The following is a 19,532-nucleotide window of genomic DNA, read 5'->3' on the forward strand; positions in this document are numbered from 1 at the left end:
CTGACAGCAGAGACGATGACAGAGAGCAGTGGACTCACAGTTTAACAGTATGGACTACAGGGCAGGACTGCTGCTTTTAACTGTGTTCTTGGCAGGTGAAGATTTTTCACTTATAATGACTCTTATTATGTGTTACGTGCCAAGGGGTGTGGCTTTGCTTTTGTACTCTGTTTTGTGTTCTATTCATCTTTCAGGCGTCAGGCCTCCTCTGATTGGCCAGTTCGAAGTTGATTGGCAGGTGTCTATTGGCTGGACTGGGCTCAGTTGGCCAATCACACTCCAAGGAACACTACAAATGAGCCGCTCCCTGGCCAGCTGGTGGCTGCTGGCTTCTGCTTTGACAAACATTTGCAAACAGGCATCTTTATGTTGTGTGTGGTGGGAGGCTGGACAGGTAAGCCGGGGTACCCTATACACTGGTTGTAGATTTTACTCTGTTAGTCACACTAGGTTATGCGGTTGATGCCACCCTTGTATGTTTTCACTGACTTTTATCGAGTAGCTAGGTAGGCCTTTTGTTTTGCATTTTTCTTTCAGTTAGGCTAGGCCCTGGAAGCTACTGACCTCTTTTTGTTTTATTACTTTCTTTGATTTGGATCAACCGCCCAGTCCTCCTCCCCCACCTCTTTACTGTTGTTAAATTTGACTATCCAGGCAAGCACCCAATAAATCCTGCCTGATACTTAACTGTTCTGTGGTCTTCCTCCTTCATTGATTGTGGTTGTCCAGTGTTGCTGTCTCCTTCCTACCTTTGCCTCCGCCATGGTGGGGGGGACGTAACATTATGTTATAAAAGAAGATCACTTTCTTTTATTATTTTTAACCTGACAGATGATGATAGTCAGACTACAAAACAGTCTGAACCAGTGGTTAAAAGGCCTGGAGGATCCCATTAGATTTGAAACTAGATTAATAAAATTGAACTGAATTGAACTGAAACCGTCTCTTATAATTGTTTACATGTTAGGGATACAGTAGTCCAAGCCACCAAGAGACGTGCAAAAAGACATGGATAATGTAAATTTGAATATGAACATGAATTAACAAATGTGTTTCTACTTCATCTTCCACAGAGAAGTCACAATGTATCATAAATCTATCTGTCTCACCCAAATACACAGATGATTCTTTAGTGTACTATTCAATACCAAAATGATTCAAACTATCAGTACAGCTTAACAACTAGCACGCTTATATTAAACCACATTCACTATATAGGTTTGCTTTTATAACTAGGATGTAGATTTTGGCTGATGCAGTATGAAACAAACAGACAAAACAGAACATAGAGTAAATGAATTGTTTTATTTACAGAAGTAAGCAAAAAGAAGAATGAGTTAAATAAAGATATGTTATGAATTGTGAGTTTGTATGAGCCTGTTGTATGAACAAAAGAACTCGACATATTAACTCTAATAATTACTTAAAACCTGCAACCTCCACTGTTCATAAAGGATATGCCCGCCACTGGAATAACTGTCTGGGTACAAACAGCAAAAATAAGACAGTGGAAGGGGACTGGGGAGGGGGTTGTACTGAACACTAGAGGGCACATAATGACAAGTTCCTCACCTCTGCCAGTATCCAAAGAAACGACAAAAAGGTTTTCAACAGGTAGTTCAACAGTGACCGTGCAATCATTTTTGTTGCAGTTTATTCTGGTGCTTGAAAACCTGAACATCATTTGACTGTCGACCTCCTTATCTGTGACATTTCATTACTGTGATAGTATAGCTTACACTATATTAGAGAGCTGACAAAACATTCTAGTATACTTACTTCCAAATAACTAACACACATAAAAAAATATTAAACACACTAAGAAAAATCACAAATTGACAATGCAAATATATTTTGCTGTATGTATTTATATGTAGTGTTGCAACAAAATGTTAACTTGTTTTGTGTCTCTTTCTTTAACTGCATGTCAGATACACAAACAGGCAAATTCAACCTGACCTAAATACCCATCCACTCTGCCTACACAGCATAAAAATCTCTCATTCGTATCAGCATTTACAGTTGAAATCCACACCAGGTTATGACCATGGCCATTGTACAGAGTCTGCTCCTTTTGACTCTCATCTCAGGTGAGTGAAGTCTGTTAGGAAGAGACAAGATAGGAAGAGAATATTTGGATCTCAGCTCCTTCCCATCATATAAACTCTCTATTTCTTTCAGCTGCTTGCTGTCAGTCTCTCACCTCGTCAGAGCCAGTGTTCAGCAGACCAGGACAATCAGTCACTCTGTCCTGTAGAGTTCAAGGAATCGCTCTGTCTTGGTTGCACTGGATTCGTCAAAAACCTGGGAAAGGACTAGAATGGATCAGACGCATTGATGATGGGACCGGCACAATATTTGCCCAAAGTCTTCAAGGCCAGTTTTCCATCACCAAAGACACTTCCCAAAATCGTGTGAATTTAGTGGTGAACAGCCTCAAACAGGAAGACTCTGCAGTTTATTACTGTGCACGATAGCCACAGTGAAATAAGAGACTGAAAGGCCATACAAAAACTGTGTGTGTGAGGATCACTGAACCATTTCAGCCTAGTGAGTTAAATACTGATGGAGTTATCCATGAAACAAATGAGTAAAAATACAATTGTCTAATGGTGTGGTCATTAAATCGTATAGAACTAGCTGGACTTGTAAGACATCACCTTTGTGACTGCTGACGTTGTATATGAAACGTAACAGTCCTAAATTTAAGCCCCTAGATAGAAACATTAAACCGTAAAAAAAAAAATCCCAAATTTGTTCACTTGCAGCTGCCAAACTGTTTTGAAAGAAGTAAGTTATCTTGTGCCTTCAGCTCATTTCACTCACAGCCAGTTGCAGGAAATTTGATCAGTGAAGACAGTGAAACTGCATAAATTTAGCACAAAAGGAAAATATTAATTCCAACTCTCATTTGATATAAAATCTTGAAAAAATAAATACATATAAAGCTTGTTTTATAAATGAACTCACGAAGTTCAGAGAATTGGTGTGGGTAGCTAAAGCCATAAGCTCCAATAAGCTAAAGGCAGAGTGGGTTGTCTACATTTCTGGTCCGAGTGGAAGCGATACATATTATTCCACATTTTTCACCATTTCCAGAGACAACACTCAGGATCAGGAGCATCTGCATATTAACAGCTTGGAAAAAGAAGATTCTTTCATTTATTATTGTTCTTTGTTCTATTGGACATGTCTCAAATTTTTAAATCAACCAGACCCTACAAATATTAAGCTTTTACTTTAATACGACATTTACAATCAACAAAACCACACTCTTAGTAAGTAGGTCTAACCTCTTATCAACAGGTTTCATTTAAATGCATTTTAATGTGTTACTTGTTTTTGGACACTTTAAGGAGGAGTTCATGCAAATATTGATCTGCCAATCTTTAATTAGTTCACAACAAAGTGAAGACGAGTAAATGAGACAGACAACAACTTTTCAATATGTTTTTATCTACATCTATAATGCTTCAATGCTATCAGTGATTCCTGGTAACTACCACAGATCTGCATTCATGCAGTCAGACGCTCACTGAGTCTGAACCAGTGATAAAACACCCTGGAGATTCTCACAAACTGACTTGTACATATGCAGGAATATCAGATAGTGATGCTGCTATCAGCTGGATCAGACAGGCTGGAGGAAAAGGGCTGGAGTGGGTATCCTTCATTTCTGCTCCGAGTGGAAGCGATAAATATTATTCTACAGCTGTCCAGAATCGCTTCACCATTTCCAGAGACAACAATGTGGATCAAGTGTATCTGCACATGAGCAGCTTGACAACTGAAGACTCAGCAGTTTATTATTGTGCTCGAAAGCCACAGTGTTACAGGAAGCCACAGATCTGCACACAAAACACTGCAGATGTCACTTTGTGACACTTTGTGAGTGTGACTGATGGTTAGAATCCACTTTATATCAGTTTTTAACTGACCTTAAACCCTTAATATGAAATGTTTTCCTGGATTTTCATAGTTATGCATTACTAATATTTTGTTATTATTGTTGTTAATAAGTATGATTTACAAATATTTCTTTTTCATCTTGAACATTTTTTGTTTGGTATTGTTCTAGTTCTTAGTTACTAGTTCCTAGTTACTTGTTCATGTTCTGTGTTTCCTTTCATGTTTGTCTTGGTCTTGCCTCTGTGTGTCCTCTGCAGCATCCCCTGTGTTAGTTATTTGTGCCTCCCTTTGAAGCCAGTCTTGTGTCCATGTTTATTTGTCTGTCTGTTTCCCGAGTCATGTCTCTGTCTGTCTCTGACTCTCTCTGTGTAATTCTGTTTATGTCTCACTTGTTTTGATTTCCTGTGTTATTTAGATAGTTATTGTCTGATGTGCTTTGTGTTCAGCTTTGCACCCCATGTCTCCTTATGTCTACTTTGCTCCCGCTGTGTTCCCATGTTTCTCCACTTCTAATCACTGTCCTGTTGTGTCCATCTTCGCTTGTTTCTTGTCACAGTGTACATTCATGCTCCTGTGTTCATATGCCCAGTCATGCCCTTGTAGTTTGTAATTAGTATCCTGTTTGCTTGCCTTTAGTTTTACCTCCTGCTGCCTCTGCATCTGCAAACTTGGGTCTTCCTTCACCACACCCTGACACAGGCAGGAAGTGTTGGGGAGTAACAGAATACATGTACCGCCGTTACGTATTTAAAATACAAATTATGAGTAACTATATTCCATTACAGTTACCGTTTAAAAGGGTGGTATTCAGAATACAGTTACTTTGTTGAAATAAATGGATTACATATTTTTCATATTAGGCTTTGCCCTATTTTTTGGTAATTCCACACCAGTGGAAACCCAAACAAGAGGCTCTAATGCCTCTGTCTCAATCTCACGGCCCATGTCACCTCTACTTGCGAACTCCATAATGACGTGACGAAATATTTTTAAAATTTATTCACCAAAATGATTTAATATGAAGGCAATAGGCAGAGTGTTACAGGCATAGTCCTAAAGAATGTAGCCTCATGGGCAGTGTAGTCCGTGCTGCAGGGAGAATGGACCGCCATACCCATTATGTGTCTGTGAGCGAGGGAGGGAGAAAAAGGGGACTGGGAAACTACGAGTTGTCACCGAGCAGAAACGGGAGCTGGAAGCATGTAAATATAATAATAACCACTGCAGCCAAGAAGAGTGCCTGACGAGCCCAGTTCTAAGTAAGCTATTAAGACTCGACTGTGCACTGTGTTCCTGTGTTCCTGTGTTCCTCCGAAACAATAAGCTCCGTTTGAGCAGCCTTTCAACGCCTCTCTCTGTCTCTCGCTAGCCAAGTTGACCCAGACAACAAAGTAACGCTAGTTTTCGGCTAAGAGCCCGACACTGAACCCGACGTATTAGCCAGAGGTCCCTTTACGGTTTTACGCCTTTTTACCTGTTTTATATACACGCAAAATAGTTTTCTATACGAGATCGCTGCAAAAAGTGCAGCCTTACCTAATGTCCACCCTGCTGTTACTCATTTTATATTAAGATTTTAAAATCTAGTTGGTATTGGTATGGCGAGTAGTTTCAGTACTCATGTAGTTGTAAAAAGCATGATAATATATTAAGTAATCCAAAGTATTCAGAATACGTTACTCTCATTGAGTAACGTAACGGAATACGTTTCAAAATACATTTTGGGGCATGTAATCTGTAATCTGTAATCTGTAGTGGAATACATTTTAAAAGTTACCTTCCCAACACTGCAGACAGGCTCCTGGGGTCCATTCTTCGTACCTCGCTTACTACATCCAAGATCAAATGACACATCCAAGATCAAATCATCGCGCTAACTCTGAGCTCGCTATTCCGGTTCTCCGAACACACCTGTTGTTGACGATTAGTACAGCTGGATGAAGTAATGTGAGATCACTGGGTGGCTTAACAGGGGCTACGCATCGATAGTAGAAACATTGATTGGCAACCCTTTGATTGGTCGGCGAAAATGTCAAAGGAGCGCGCTCAGTATTTTTCGGCAGCAGAGCAAGAACTCTTGATTGAGGGATTTCAGGAGTTTCAGAGTTTAATTAAAACGCAAGGGAACACTGCAAAGGCTGCAAAAGCAAGGAGAGAGGGCTGGCAGAAAGTTGCTGACAAATTAAACTCGTAAGTAATTTAATAATAATAATAATAATGGATTGGATCTATATAGCGCTTTTCAAGGCACCCAAAGCGCTTTACAATACCACTATTCATTCACTCTCACATTCACACACTGGTGGAGGCAGCTACAGTTGTAGCCACAGCTGCCCTGGGACAGACTGACAGAAGCCAGGCTGCCATATCGCGCCATCGGCCCCTCTGGCCAACACCAGTAGGCGGTAGGGTAAATTTATTATATTACACCATATTATATTATATTATATTATATTATATTATATTATATTATATTATATTATATCATATTATATTATATTACATTATATCCTCTTTCACATTAGAGCCACAACAGGACCCACTAGAAAATGGGAACAAGTAAAAGTGAAATATAAGAATATTCTACAGAATGGTAATATTTATCACTTATATTGCTTTTAGTCTCTTGAAAAGAGACCCTGAAATAATCTGTTTGTTTGTTTATAACAGCAACCAAGAAAAGGGCAGAGCAAAAAAGACAGATGGTGGTCCTGCACCCCCTCATCAACAAGTTGGTTAAGTAAATAATACCCTCACGGGAAAATCGATATCTCTCTATGAGCACACTGTCGCGCTGAGCTAAAGGATCCTGTCTATCCCGCAATATACGCTGAATTCTGAAAACTCTCCTTATCAATCTTGCACCTTCCGCAATGGGTGGCTCGCGTATACGGACAGGACATGGCTGCGACAGACTTCCCAAATCCACCTTCGCTTTTATAGCCGTGGTCTCTCATCTTGCTTACATGAAGTAATTTACTATTACTACTCTAAAATATGAATTACATCTGAAATAATCAAATACATGAAATAGAATGATTAATGGTACATTTCCCTTTTTTTAGGAAATGACCTGTATGTATCTGTATGGAATCAATAAAAGGATCAAGTACTGCATTATCTTTAGTTACACTGATAACATTTATTTATGGAAAAACAGTGGTAAAATATCGCTGTTGCTTCCGTATAAATGAAGCGGACATACCTGAGTTCCCGCGATCTAATCTTGTTTACATAACGTAAGCCTGCTCCCGAGCAGGTTTACGCTTACGGATCTGTTGCTATGACAGCAAGTCCCGGATGAGCTTTGGAGAACCGAACGATCCAAGATCACGCGAAATCGTCAACAATCAAATCCAGCTAACTTACTTAGCGAGGTACGAAGAACGGACCCCTGGTAAAGGAGTGGATTGCTTACTTTATATAGTGGACTGTGTGAACAATCCCCCATACTCATCCATGAATTCATTTAAAAAAAAAAAAAAACAGAAAAACACACACAATTTTCAAATTCAATTTTTCTAATATTTCATTAATTTATTGCTTCAGTCTATCATGAGATGAGATGAGATAGCCTTTATTTGTCAGTTGCAGGTCTTTTGCCCACAACCGAGATGACAGACCTTGCCGACCGTACATACAATACACAAACGTCACATTGGGGAGACAGGTCAGGCCAGGTAGCGAGGAAAAAAACATCGAAATGTGCAACACAAAAGGATAATACAGGAATGCACAGGTATCAACACACCATAACACAATAAACACAGACAAGCAACATGGGAAAGTGTTCCAGTCTGTACATCTGATCTGGGACCGCTGCAATCTTCGACTGCGCCTCCAGCTGACCCGATGTCCACATCATGGGGGAGGTAAGCGTTGGAGGTGGCGTTGGATAGGGAGGGTGATAATGGGAAGGAACAGACTCAACACAGTCGTTATCAGGGAGTTTTTGTTCGGCTCCAGCCTTGAGCCCACAGCTGGCGCCGAAGGGGTAGCCGGATTATGATGGTGATTTTTCTTTTGCAACAACTCATGAGAATTTCAAGCTGTTCTTTAACACTCCGACACTGGTCTCTCAATCTCCCAATTCTCTTTTAGGTTTTAGACACAGACTGTGAGAGAGTGTTCCAGGAAAAGTAATACAAAAAAGACACGAGACTAGAAAAGGACATAAGAACTAGCAGGGAAGATAAGGGAGAGGAGAAAAAGTGCGTCCGCCTCCTCCGAGAGCCAAAGAAAGAATGTGGTTGAAGTTTGTCTATTAGATAGTCTCTTCCAATGCGATTAATGATGAGAAAGTAAAAGAAATGTACATGTGTAGATTCATTCCAGATGGTTCTCATGTTTCCTTACATTTCCAAACAAATAACATAGAGACATGTTGGGTGGCCAAAAGCGTAACATACTGACAATTTGTCACATGGCGTAATTTGTTACACTTTGAGATGAGAACATGTGTAAAACTACAGAGCTAACTTTGTGTGCAAGTCCAAAAGATTTGGACAGAGACAATGTTTTTTTCCCAATTTTGGTTCTGTACATTAGCATAATGAATCTTAAATAAAACAACTCAGATGCAGTTGAAGTGCAGACTTTCAGCTTTAATTCAGACGGCTGAACAAAAAGATTGCATAAAACTGTGAGGAACTAAAGCATTTTTAACACAATCCCTTTATTTCAGGGGCTCAAAAGTAATCGGACAAATAAAATTACTGCAAATAAAATGTTCATTTCTAAAACTTGGTTAAAAACACTTTGCTGGCAGTGACACAGCCTGAGGTCTGTGGCTCATGGACATCACCAGATGCTGGCTTTCAGTTGCTGTTTGTTTGTGTGCCTTTCTGCCCAAAGCTTAGTCTTCAACAAGTGAAATGCATCCTCCCATCCATCCCATCACACAGTGTTTTACAGATGATGTGTTATGCTTTGACTCATGAACTGCTCCATGTCTTCTCCATACTTTTTTCTTACCACGGGCGACCGTGGCTCAGGGGTTTGGGAATCGCATCTGTAACCGGAAGGTCGACGGTTCGAGCCCTGGTTCAACCTGTCCTGGTCGTTGTGTCCTTGGGCAAGACACTTTACCCTACTTGCCTGCTGGTGTTGGCCAGAGGGGCCGATGGCGCGATATGGCAGCCTTGCTTCTGTCAGTCTGCCCCAGGGCAGCTGTGGCTACAACTGTAGCTTACCTCCACCAGTGAGTGAATGAATAGTGGCATTGTAAAGCGCTTTGGGTGCCTTGAAAAGTGCTATATAAATCCAATCCATTACCATGATTCTGGTAGAAGTTGATCTTGGTTTCATCCAATCAAAAAATATTTTCCAGAACTGTGTTGGCCTTTTTAACACACTTCAAATTACTCTTGATCCCTTTATTTATTTTAATTTTTTCTTTGCCTGTCCTGTCTGGCAGTGTAGCAATGAGAATTGTTGTCTGAAGGCCAAAAAATGCTCAAGGGATAAGGAGAAGGGTCATGCTATCTGCCTAACGTCTCAAGGTGCCTGGGAGCTCCAGTCTACATCGACTTACTCACAATACCTAACTGTGTGTGGAATAAAATATGAAACACATATATGATGCTAACCTTCAAATTCACAAAGTCACACAAAAAGTGATATTGATATTACTTGAACATACTTAAACACACTGTTTAAGTTTTTAAGTGTTTTATAAAACGTTGTCTTTTAATTATTAATTAAGTACCCAATAAAATAAATTGCATGGGTTAAAAAGATGTGTCTTCATTGAAGTCATTGTCTGGGCATAAATAATCAAAACACTACACATGGAGATTGCACCGTAAAATAATGTGGAACACTAGAGGGCATACAATGACAAGTTTCTCACATCTGCCAGTATGCAGAGAAGCAATGAAACAGGTTTTCAACAGGTATATTGGCACTGACTGTGTAATCATGATTTTGTTTTGTTTTGTTTGTCACACTGCATGAGACTGTATGAAAAGACTGAAGGAGCTGGTGCCTGCCTTAAACTTTTTGGTAAAAAAAAACAAAACAAAAAAAAAAACAGTACACCAGTAACAAAGCATTATTTGACCTTCTTGTCTGTGACGTTTCATTAATGTGATAGCTTACATAACTTCAACTGCATTTCAGTTACACAAACAGGCAAATTCAACCTGACCAAAAATCCCCACCCACTCTGCCTACACAGCATAAATATCTCTCAATCACGTCACCATTTACAGTTGAAGTCTGAACCAGGTTATGACCATGGCCATTTTACAGAGTCTGCTCCTTTTGACTTTTATTTCAGGTGAGTGAAGTCTGTATCAATATAGGAAAAGAATATTATTATAATTTGGATTTTAGCTCATTCCCTCTAAACTCTTTATCTCTTTTAGCTGCTCGCTGTCAGTCTCTCACCTCATCAGAGCCAGTGGTCAGCAGACCAGAACAATCAGTCACTCTGTCCTGTAGAGTTCAAGGACTCTCTCTGGCTTATCTACACTGGATTCGTCAAAAACCTGGGAAAGGACTAGAATGGATCGGACGCATTGATGGCGGGACTGGCACAATATTTGCCCAAAGTCTCCAAGGCCAGTTTTCCATCACCAAAGACACTTCCCAAAATCGTGTGACTTTAGTGGTGAACAGCCTCAAACAGGAAGATTCTGCTGTTTATTACTGTGCACGGGAGCCACAGTGAAATAAGAGACTGAAAGGCCATGCAAAAACTCTGTGTGTGAGAAGCACTGAACCATGTCAAGCTTAGAAGATAAATAATGACAGACAAAAACTGTACATGAAAAATAACAATCTGAAATGTTTTATATTTAAGTTCCTAGATATTAAATTAACACTTAAAAATTAGGGTGAGAAGTTCGGCCATCCGGGAGGGGCTCAGAGTAGAGCAGCTACTGCTCCACATCGAAAGGAGCCAGCTGAGGTGGTTCGGGCATCTGACAAGGATGCCCCCTGGGCGCCTCCTGGGTGAGGTGTTCCAGGCATGTCCCACCGGGAGGAGGCCCCGGGGCAGACCCAGGACACGCTGGAGAGATTATATCTCTCGGCTGGCCTGGGAACGCCTTGGTGTTCCCCCGGATAAGCTGGAGGAGGTGGCTGGGGAGAGGGAGGTCTGGGCCTCTTTGCTTAGGCTGCTGCCCCCGCGACCCGGCTCCGGATAAAGCGGATGAAGATGGATGGACTTAAAAAATAACAACTGCAGCATTGTTTTGAAAAATGAATTATGTTTTGCCTATTGTCAGTCCTCGTCAATATAAATAAATTGATAACTACAAAAAAATATGAAATAAACATCTAACTAAATTGGTAGTAGCAAATAGTAAACAGCTGTAAAAGCCAAAGGCAGGTATACTGTTCACTCATTACAGTTTACCAGTCAATCACAGGAATAACACAGAAAGACAGACAATTATATGTAATTCTGAATGGCCAGTTTAGAATTACACATTGATGTAACTCTTTCATGTCTTTAGGGTGCAGAAGGAAGCGGGAGTACCCAGAGATAACACATGTAGGCATGAGGGAAACACATAAACTCTGCAGAGAAAGGTCAGCGAGTTGGTTAGAAACCAGGACTTCTTTTTTGGCACTGCATCAACAGGTTCTTGAAACCTGAACTTAGACTAATACTGAATACAGAGATACTACTAAAACCTTATTATTAAAAAAATATCAGTATATTAAAGAGTTAATTTATCATTACAATTTAAATATGGAAATATCGGCAGGATATCTGTAAGTATTACTCAGTTCTTATCAAATGATTCAGTATTTAAAGTAAGGTGAGTCTCTGTTAAACTGTGTTGGACAGTTTTCAATATTGTCTCTTCCAATCTAGTTTGATTTTAATAAGTTATATGCTTAGACTCAGAAGCCATATAATGGATCCACACAGTTCAATTTAAAGTCCCCAGTTGAATTGAATATTATGATAATAACTCTTTTAATTATTAGTTTGTTTAGAATCAAAATAAACAAACTAATAGCAAGTTAATACTGTGATAACAGAATAATAGCAGAGTCCTTTTAATGGGCACCTCCTTATCTGTGACATTTCATTAAAATGAAAATAAAATACATATTGTAACACAATCACTACTAACAAACAACGAATAACTCACAAATTCAGAGAGGAGAAGGTTAATGGACATACAAACTCTTTCATTGACATCATCATCACAATAATAATTCACTGTCACTTTAAGGGACACAGTCTTTATATGCTGTCATTTAAAGAAAATGTGTGTAACAATATGCAAATAAGGTTGGTTTTTTTGGAGGGGGGGGGGCTTTTTTTTTTAAAGGAGTGTGTAGCTGTGTGTCAGTGTACAAGTGTACATCATTCAGGTGTAGTCATGATGGTGTTGTTAACGCCGATGCTGCTGCTGGCTGCTGGACACTGTAAGGAGTTTTTAATGGATTCACCCTAATAAATATAATAGCAATGCAAAAAATTCAGATCAATAACAAAGATCGTTTTGATTTCTGTCTCCACAGGTGTGTACAGTATTGATCTCCTCCAACCAGATTCAAGTATTGTGCAGCCTTAACAGACTTTAACCATCACCTGTCAGGTCTCTAGTTATTCTTTGACTGATAACAGCTATGCAACAGGATGGGTCAGGCAACGCGAAAGAAGACCAATGGACTGGATTTTTCATCAGTGGGGTGGAGGAGATTTTTATAAAAATGATGCTTTAGAGAACAAGTTCAGCTACAGCAGAGACACTTCTGCCAGAACAGTGACAATAACAGGACAGAATCTGCAGATGGAGGACACAGCTGTTTATTACTGTGTGCGTCGCTCCACAGTGATGAAAACCACTAACAGACCTGGACAAACACTGAGTAAATGGGAATATAACAGTGATAAAAATGTGATCATTAGTAGTCTCTGTAATAAACTTTTTCTCTGTAGGAGATAAAAAGTTTTCTTATTGTTTCTATATTCTATTATTTATTGATATATTTTTAATAAAGACATTGTCTGTTTATGTGGTCTACACACCAAAGAGAAGACTTAGGGAAATCTAATTTGCATAAACTACCAGTCAAAAGTTTGGACACACCTTCTGATTTAATGATTTTTTTCATTATTTTTACTACTTTCAAATATTGGAAGCAAGATATATGGAATTATGTAGCAAATAAAAAATTGATAATGACTCTAAATATGTCTTATACCCTTGACAGCCCTATTTGGCAACTGTTAGAATTCATATTATGGCAAGAACCAATCAGCTAAGTAGAGTCCATCATTACTTTAAGAGCTGCAGCTCAGTCATTCTAGAAAATTGCAATGTGTGTGTGCAGTTTCAAAAACCAAAAGTATTACGATGAAACTGGCTCACATGAGGACCGCCCCAGGAAAGGACGACCAAGAGTCACCTCTGTTGCTGTCACCAGCCTCAGAAATTGCAAATTAACAGCACCTCAGATTACAGCCCAGATTAACCCAGATTAACCCCAATCCAGAATGGAATCCCAGCAGTGATAACTATTAGGGCAGGATATAAGAATATCATTAGTAATTTTTAATAAAGCTGTTTCAGTGCTGTGGTTTAGTCTGTAAGCAGACTGGAATTTATTGACGTTGTTATTTCCGTCAACAAGCTGAAGAAGCTGACGAGCAACAGCTTTCTCAAGGATTTTGGAAATAAAGGGGAGTTTGGAAATTGGCCTATAATTATTTCAAACAGGGATCTAAGGGGTTTTTTTTCCAGTAGAGGAAAAATACTGGCTTTTTTAAAGTAATCTGGAATGCACCCAGATGAATAGGAAGGATTGACAATAGAGAGAAGCAGGGAGAGATGCCAGGGTGAACCTCTTTAATGAATTTAGGAGGGATCTCTGTTGGGCTGGGTGAAGTGTACACGTATGAGACTACATCCAAAAGATCTGTTGAAGAAGTTAGTTTAAACTCAGACAACAGAACTGTTTAAGAGACTTGGGGTGGTTGAAGTTGTACAGATTTGAACTGTGACTTGATTACGGTGTACATTTTAGGACATCGTCAGGTATCAGACAAAAAATTGTCAGGTGTCAGTTGTCAAAAAAAAAATTGTCAGGTATCAGAAAAAAAATTGTCAGGTGTCAGTTGTCAAAAAAAAAATTGTCAGGTATCAGAAAAAAAATTGTCAGGTATCAGAAAAAAAATTGTCAGGTGTCAGTTGTCAAAAAAAAAAAAAGTCAGGTATCAGACAAAAAATTGTCAGGTGTCAGAAAAAAAGTTGTCAGGTGTCAGAAAAAAAATTGTCAGGTGTTAGAAAAAAAGTTGTCAGGTGTCAGAAAAAAAGTTGTCAGGTGTCAGAAAAAAAATTGTCAGGTGTTAGAAAAAAAATTGTCAGGTGTTAGGAAAAAAGTTGTCAGGTGTCAGAAAAAAAGTTGTCAGGTGTCAGAAAAAAAATTGTCAGGTGTCAGAAAAAAAATTGTCAGGTGTCAGAACACAAGGTACCAGAGAGAAAATCTTCCTGCAGGTGGCGCTGTTGTCATGTCCCACCCGAATTGATTTCCAAATACGTCATCAACGTGTGACCGTGAGTACGGTGTACATTTTAGGACATCGTCAGGTATCAGACAAAAAATTGTCAGGTGTCAGTTGTCAAAAAAAAAATTGTCAGGTATCAGAAAAAAAATTGTCAGGTGTCAGTTGTCAAAAAAAAATTGTCAGGTATCAGAAAAAAAATTGTCAGGTATCAGAAAAAAAATTGTCAATGGAAAACCAGCATACTCTTGGGGAATGTAACAAAAACCAAACATAGTGCCAAAACATGATTAAATCATATGTACAAGTGGCCACTTTTCTGTTTCTTTCTTTTCAGATTTTCCAGGAAGGTTCTATGGCTAAAGGTGGGCACATCCAACCGCAAGCAAAACTTTGTGGCCAGATACTTCTTTGAGGCTGTTCAAGAACAGGGTGGTATGCAATATACTAAAAAATGGGGGGTTAAAAAAGATTACATTTTGTTAATAAATTTATTTTTTCATCATTCACTAATTATCTTCAGTTTGTGTCTTTAGGCTGTCCTCAAATGATTCGGGGGGACAGAGGAAAGGAGAACCTTGTTGTGGGTCAAATGCAGATGGCATTTCACATGCGAGATCTTGGGAATCAGGCATGGAGGTGCTTCAGAATGGGGACATCAGTGCACAACCAGGTATGTCTTTAAGCTGGTAAATGACTATTTCTAAAGTAACAACCTGACAACAAAACTGATAATGTCATGTTTCTGTTGTTTAGAGAGCTGAATGTTTCAACAATATTTTAAAGCAGACATGGATTAAGAAATGGCTGACAACATTTGAGGTAAAGCAAATCTTTCACCTGTAAAACCTATTAACAAAGAGTAGCCATCCAAATTTCATTAAACATACGATGGATTAGTTTATCTGAAAACACAAGGCCAGAATCTGTGTTTATGTACATCTGTACCTTTTCACTAATGAAATTCTCACCTTCACAACTTATGTCTTTTTCAAAACAACATGCGTAGGCCATGATGGAGTCTGGGATCCTTGAACTGGACAATCCTGTGCACATGTAAGTCAATATTTTTAGACATGAAAAATAATCAAGCAGCAGTATGAAAGTATGTGGTCTAGGAATGCCTTTGTTTTTTGAGTACTGATTAAAATTTAGCTTTTACTTATTCTACCTCAAAGAAGCAGATGAACATATTAATTTTTTAATTCTCCTTTTTCATAGCAACTGCTTGCAGTACTCACACTTGCCACTGCTTCAAAGAGACTTAAAAACGGAGCAAACAGTTTGGAACACCCATGACATCCGCAAGCAACGCAATGCACCTGGTCCATTTGGGAAACCCGACCTTCTGTTTACCTCACCACCTCCTGGTATGTCATTTGAAAGCCTGTGGGGTTTTATTTTTTTGTTTGTTTTTTAACTTTCATTAGTTTACTTTTACTTTGATATAGCACTCTTCACAGGATAAAAACCACAAAGTGGCTTCACAATAATATAAAACAGATAAACATAAAACAGCACAATCGAACATACAGAATAAATGCAATCAAGGAAACGTAATGATGGAGGCAGAGCATTCCATGACCTGGGAGCCACCGCTTTGGAAGATCTATTGCCTCTGGTCTTCTGGTGGGACTACTAACAGCCATTGATTAGATGATCACAGGCTGGGAGAGGGAGCGTGGGGTTCTATAAGATCAGAAATTAAGGCAGGAGCTTCACGATTCGGAGCATTGAAAGTCATTACTAAAATTTTAAAATGAATTTTCTAAAATATACTGGAAGCCAGTGTAATGAGCGTAAAACTGTTATAATGTGCTTTCTCTTTTGTGTCTTCCGAAGAAGCCTACTTGTAGTACAATAAGAGATTTCTGAATTTCTACTGTCAATACTAAAATGGCTTCATATTGACACCTTTAACTAAAAATTTATCTAAATGTTTGAGTGATATTTCCATCTTTAAGTTTCTGTAATAACATCTGTAAACACTGACTGCTTCTTATACAGGTTCTAGAACAGCTTTGTCATTATTCATTTATTTTTAACATTCAAAGTGAACATCTTTTCAATATTGTCTTTCATTCGCAGGATATGGCAATGTGCTGCACATTGTTGACCCAGACCTTTTAGACTATGCCAAGCAATTAATCTGTGAGAGGGAAGAGCCTTCACTGGTAGCAAACCAGGAATTCAGAGACATGTGCCAGAACATTTTAGAAAACAGCCAGTTTCCCTGCACACCTGATGGTTGCCTTGCTGCATACCTCATGCTAGTCCAAGAGCTCACAACTGCCATGAACAGAAATGCAGTTCCTACACTTTCTACGTTTGCCGAGGCAAATGACATATACATCTTTCTGAAGAGAGAGAGGATGGAAGGTGCACCAGTAAACATTTCCAATGACCAATAAAATCATACAACAGTGTTTGTTAACATTTATTTATCCTTGTTTAAAATCAACAGGTAATTTGAAAACTGTCTGACCAACAAAATGTACAATAAAATGTTGAAATACAATTGACAAGGTGCCATCTTTCATAATGATTCAGTGTTTCATTTACCACAACTTTTGTTAACAATAATGTAGAACATAATTCACATTGAAAGACTTTTGAACTGCAGACTGTAGCAACATTACCACTTGTAGCCATATCGGCTCGTAAGATCAAGGCCTGACTTGAGAAACTTAACAACATCAGATGCGGAAGGCCTTGAGTCTGGGTCATAGCTCACCAAACCACCAAGAAAACTGTTTTTGTCACTGAGATGTGATAGGGCATGTGGTGGGGTTTTGGTGGCCATTAGTGCAGCCAGTTCTCTTTGTTTTTTAACCATCCACGGAGCGGAACCCGTCAGGATCTCCAGATATGTGGCTCCGAGGGACCACATGTCTGTTTGGAACGAGGCCTCTTCAAACATCAGTATGCATTCAGGGGCCATGTAAAGATATGTGCCACCAGCTGGACCAGTAGCCTGGGCAGTGAACTTACTCCCTTGACGAAGCATCACAGTGTCTCTTATGTTTGCCATGCCCCAGTCTGTCAGGACTGCCTTCTTAGAAGGGTGGTGAACCTATAAGGTATACATATGAGACCTTACCAGGTTGTCTAAAATTTCACAAATGTTATCAAAAATGTCATTCCAAAGACCACAGCTCATAATTGGGGGAAAAAAAAAACCCTCAAAGCTTTTAGCACCCAGATCACCCAATCACTGCAGATTTATTCTGAGATTGTTTATTATACCCAACATTAAAATTAACAGATTGGTTAATGATCCAACCCGGTTTTATAGTCCTGTGCATTTTTTAATCCCCATTCCACTTAAGCAAGTGGTACAGACTAATAAAATAATAGAAACTTTCAGTTTGTAAAGCCTAAACTTACAACATGTTTGGGAATTTTGTAGGTGTGCAAGAACCAACATATTAAAGAAAAATTGGACTATTAAAGAAACAATGTAAGGCTTCTTACTTAAAAATCCTTTATATGAATATGCCAGAAAAGTTTCTCATTGTTCAAATGTAGTGTTTAATAGACTGAAGAGAATAAAGTTAAATAAATAATATACTATTTTTATTTTGATCTTCAAAAACAAAGTGGAGAAAAAGAAAAATACAATATGGCTTACCATGACATTTGCTGGCTTTATATCCTGGTGAATGATTCTCTGTGCATGGATGTACTCTACTGCCATGGATAAGTCCAGTGATATGAAACCGGCATCATCCCCTTCAAGCTATCAAGACAATATATAATATTAATAAAACAATGCGTAGCCAGGTGTGACAATCTAACATGTCAGTCTTTTTATATGTTGTACACAAAGATGGTTTCAAGTACATATTTAAACAAATGCCAGCAATAAAAAGTTCTTTTTTAATATGAGGGTATTAAGATTATTCAAATCTACCTAAATGTATTAAACATAAAATTATGAGTATTGGTACCTTCACCAAGCAGCTGTCTGTGTGAAGCACTTGCTGCAGGGTTGCGCCATGAATGTATTCAGCTGCCAACAAAAAGCAGGACTCAGTGCAGGCAACTGCCATGAGTCTGACGATGTTGGGGTTAGACAGTCTCCTAATAAAACAGAAACATGTCCGAATAAAAAAAACAAAATAGAGGCATATTATGTTACAGCTTGAGGAAGAATCGATTTTGACAATGAAAAAAAAAAAAGTGTGTCAAAGTTCTTACAGTGAAACATTTATCTCATGATGAATGTTGCTGTCCTCCATCCCTTGTTGGCCACACATGATCCTTTTAACAGCTGCTGGAGTACCATGAAAAGAACCTCTATTTTCTTTGCAGTTAAAAAAATTAACTTGCAAACATTACCAAAAAATTTAATAAAGTGTTGGATTACCATTTTCAAGGTCTTTTTTAAGCTGCTCGTAAGCTTTCAGCTTGTCCATTTGCTGAAATGTATACAAAACAATTACTGAACAGTTTAAATTTGAATCACGTTTCACCACTGTCGCTAGCTAGAATGAATTAGCCAGACAAAAATAGTACTGATTTGGTTTCGTACAAAACTGGCTTTCCGTCTCTGATATGTAACTTTCACAACATAACTGCAACTTAATATAACACAACTGTGGCAAAAATATGAACAAAAGGGAGAAAAAGTTAAACTTACCTTGTGTCGTTAGGAGCCTGAACCACGGTAAAACTCCGGTGAGGTCAATGACCTTACGCTCTCCCACGGTCACACGTTGATGACGTATTTGGAAATCAATTCGGGTGGGACATGACAACAGCGCCACCTGCAGGAAGATTTTCTCTCTGGTACCTTGTGTTCTGATACCTGACAATTTTTTTTTTTGACAACTGACACCTGACAATTTTTTTTCTGACACCTGACAACTTTTTTGTCTGACACCTGACAATTTTTTTTCTGATACCTGACATTTTTTTTTTCTGACACCTGACAATTTTTTTTCTGACACCTGACAATTTTTTTTCTGATACCTGTCTTTTTTTTTTTTTTTTGACAACTGACACCTGACAATTTTTTGTCTGATACCTGACAATTTTTTTTTTGACAACTGACACCTGACAATTTTTTTTCTGATACCTGACATTTTTTTTTTTGACAACTGACAATTTTTTTTTTGACAACTGACACCTGACAATTTTTTGTCTG

General features: G+C 38.7%; 2 protein-coding genes and 2 pseudogenes across 2 annotated transcripts; 3 read left to right on the forward strand and 1 right to left on the reverse strand.

Moving 5' to 3' along the window:
* Nucleotides 1-2,047: 2,047 nt before the first annotated feature.
* On the forward strand, nucleotides 2,048-2,477 carry LOC146671428 (immunoglobulin heavy variable 3-74 pseudogene; annotated as a pseudogene).
* Nucleotides 2,478-10,146: 7,669 nt separating this feature from the next.
* Nucleotides 10,147-10,582, forward strand: LOC146671429 (Ig heavy chain V region XIG14 pseudogene; annotated as a pseudogene).
* Nucleotides 10,583-14,667: 4,085 nt separating this feature from the next.
* LOC146671430 (uncharacterized) lies at nucleotides 14,668-16,806 on the forward strand. The gene is made up of 6 exons (XM_085403642.1): nucleotides 14,668-14,818; nucleotides 14,920-15,056; nucleotides 15,140-15,205; nucleotides 15,393-15,439; nucleotides 15,605-15,753; nucleotides 16,472-16,806. Exons 1-6 carry the CDS (start codon nucleotides 14,683-14,685, stop codon nucleotides 16,792-16,794), a joined length of 858 nt encoding a protein of 285 aa, XP_085259768.1. The 5' UTR covers nucleotides 14,668-14,682; the 3' UTR covers nucleotides 16,795-16,806.
* Nucleotide 16,807: 1 nt separating this feature from the next.
* On the reverse strand, nucleotides 16,808-18,450 carry LOC146671431 (uncharacterized). Its single transcript, XM_085403643.1, has 3 exons — nucleotides 18,334-18,450; nucleotides 18,015-18,122; nucleotides 16,808-17,456 (listed from the first exon to the last, which is right to left on the reverse strand). The coding sequence occupies exons 1-3, from the start codon at nucleotides 18,433-18,435 to the stop codon at nucleotides 17,019-17,021; spliced, it is 648 nt and encodes a 215-aa protein (XP_085259769.1). The 5' UTR covers nucleotides 18,436-18,450; the 3' UTR covers nucleotides 16,808-17,018.
* Between the last annotated feature and the right edge of the window lie 1,082 nt (nucleotides 18,451-19,532).

Source organism: Rhamphochromis longiceps, linkage group LG4 (genome assembly GCF_057381845.1).
Source record: "Rhamphochromis longiceps isolate RC_006_pf linkage group LG4, R_longiceps_female_GT1.1, whole genome shotgun sequence".
In the NCBI taxonomy this organism is placed as follows: Eukaryota; Metazoa; Chordata; class Actinopteri; order Cichliformes; family Cichlidae; genus Rhamphochromis; species Rhamphochromis longiceps.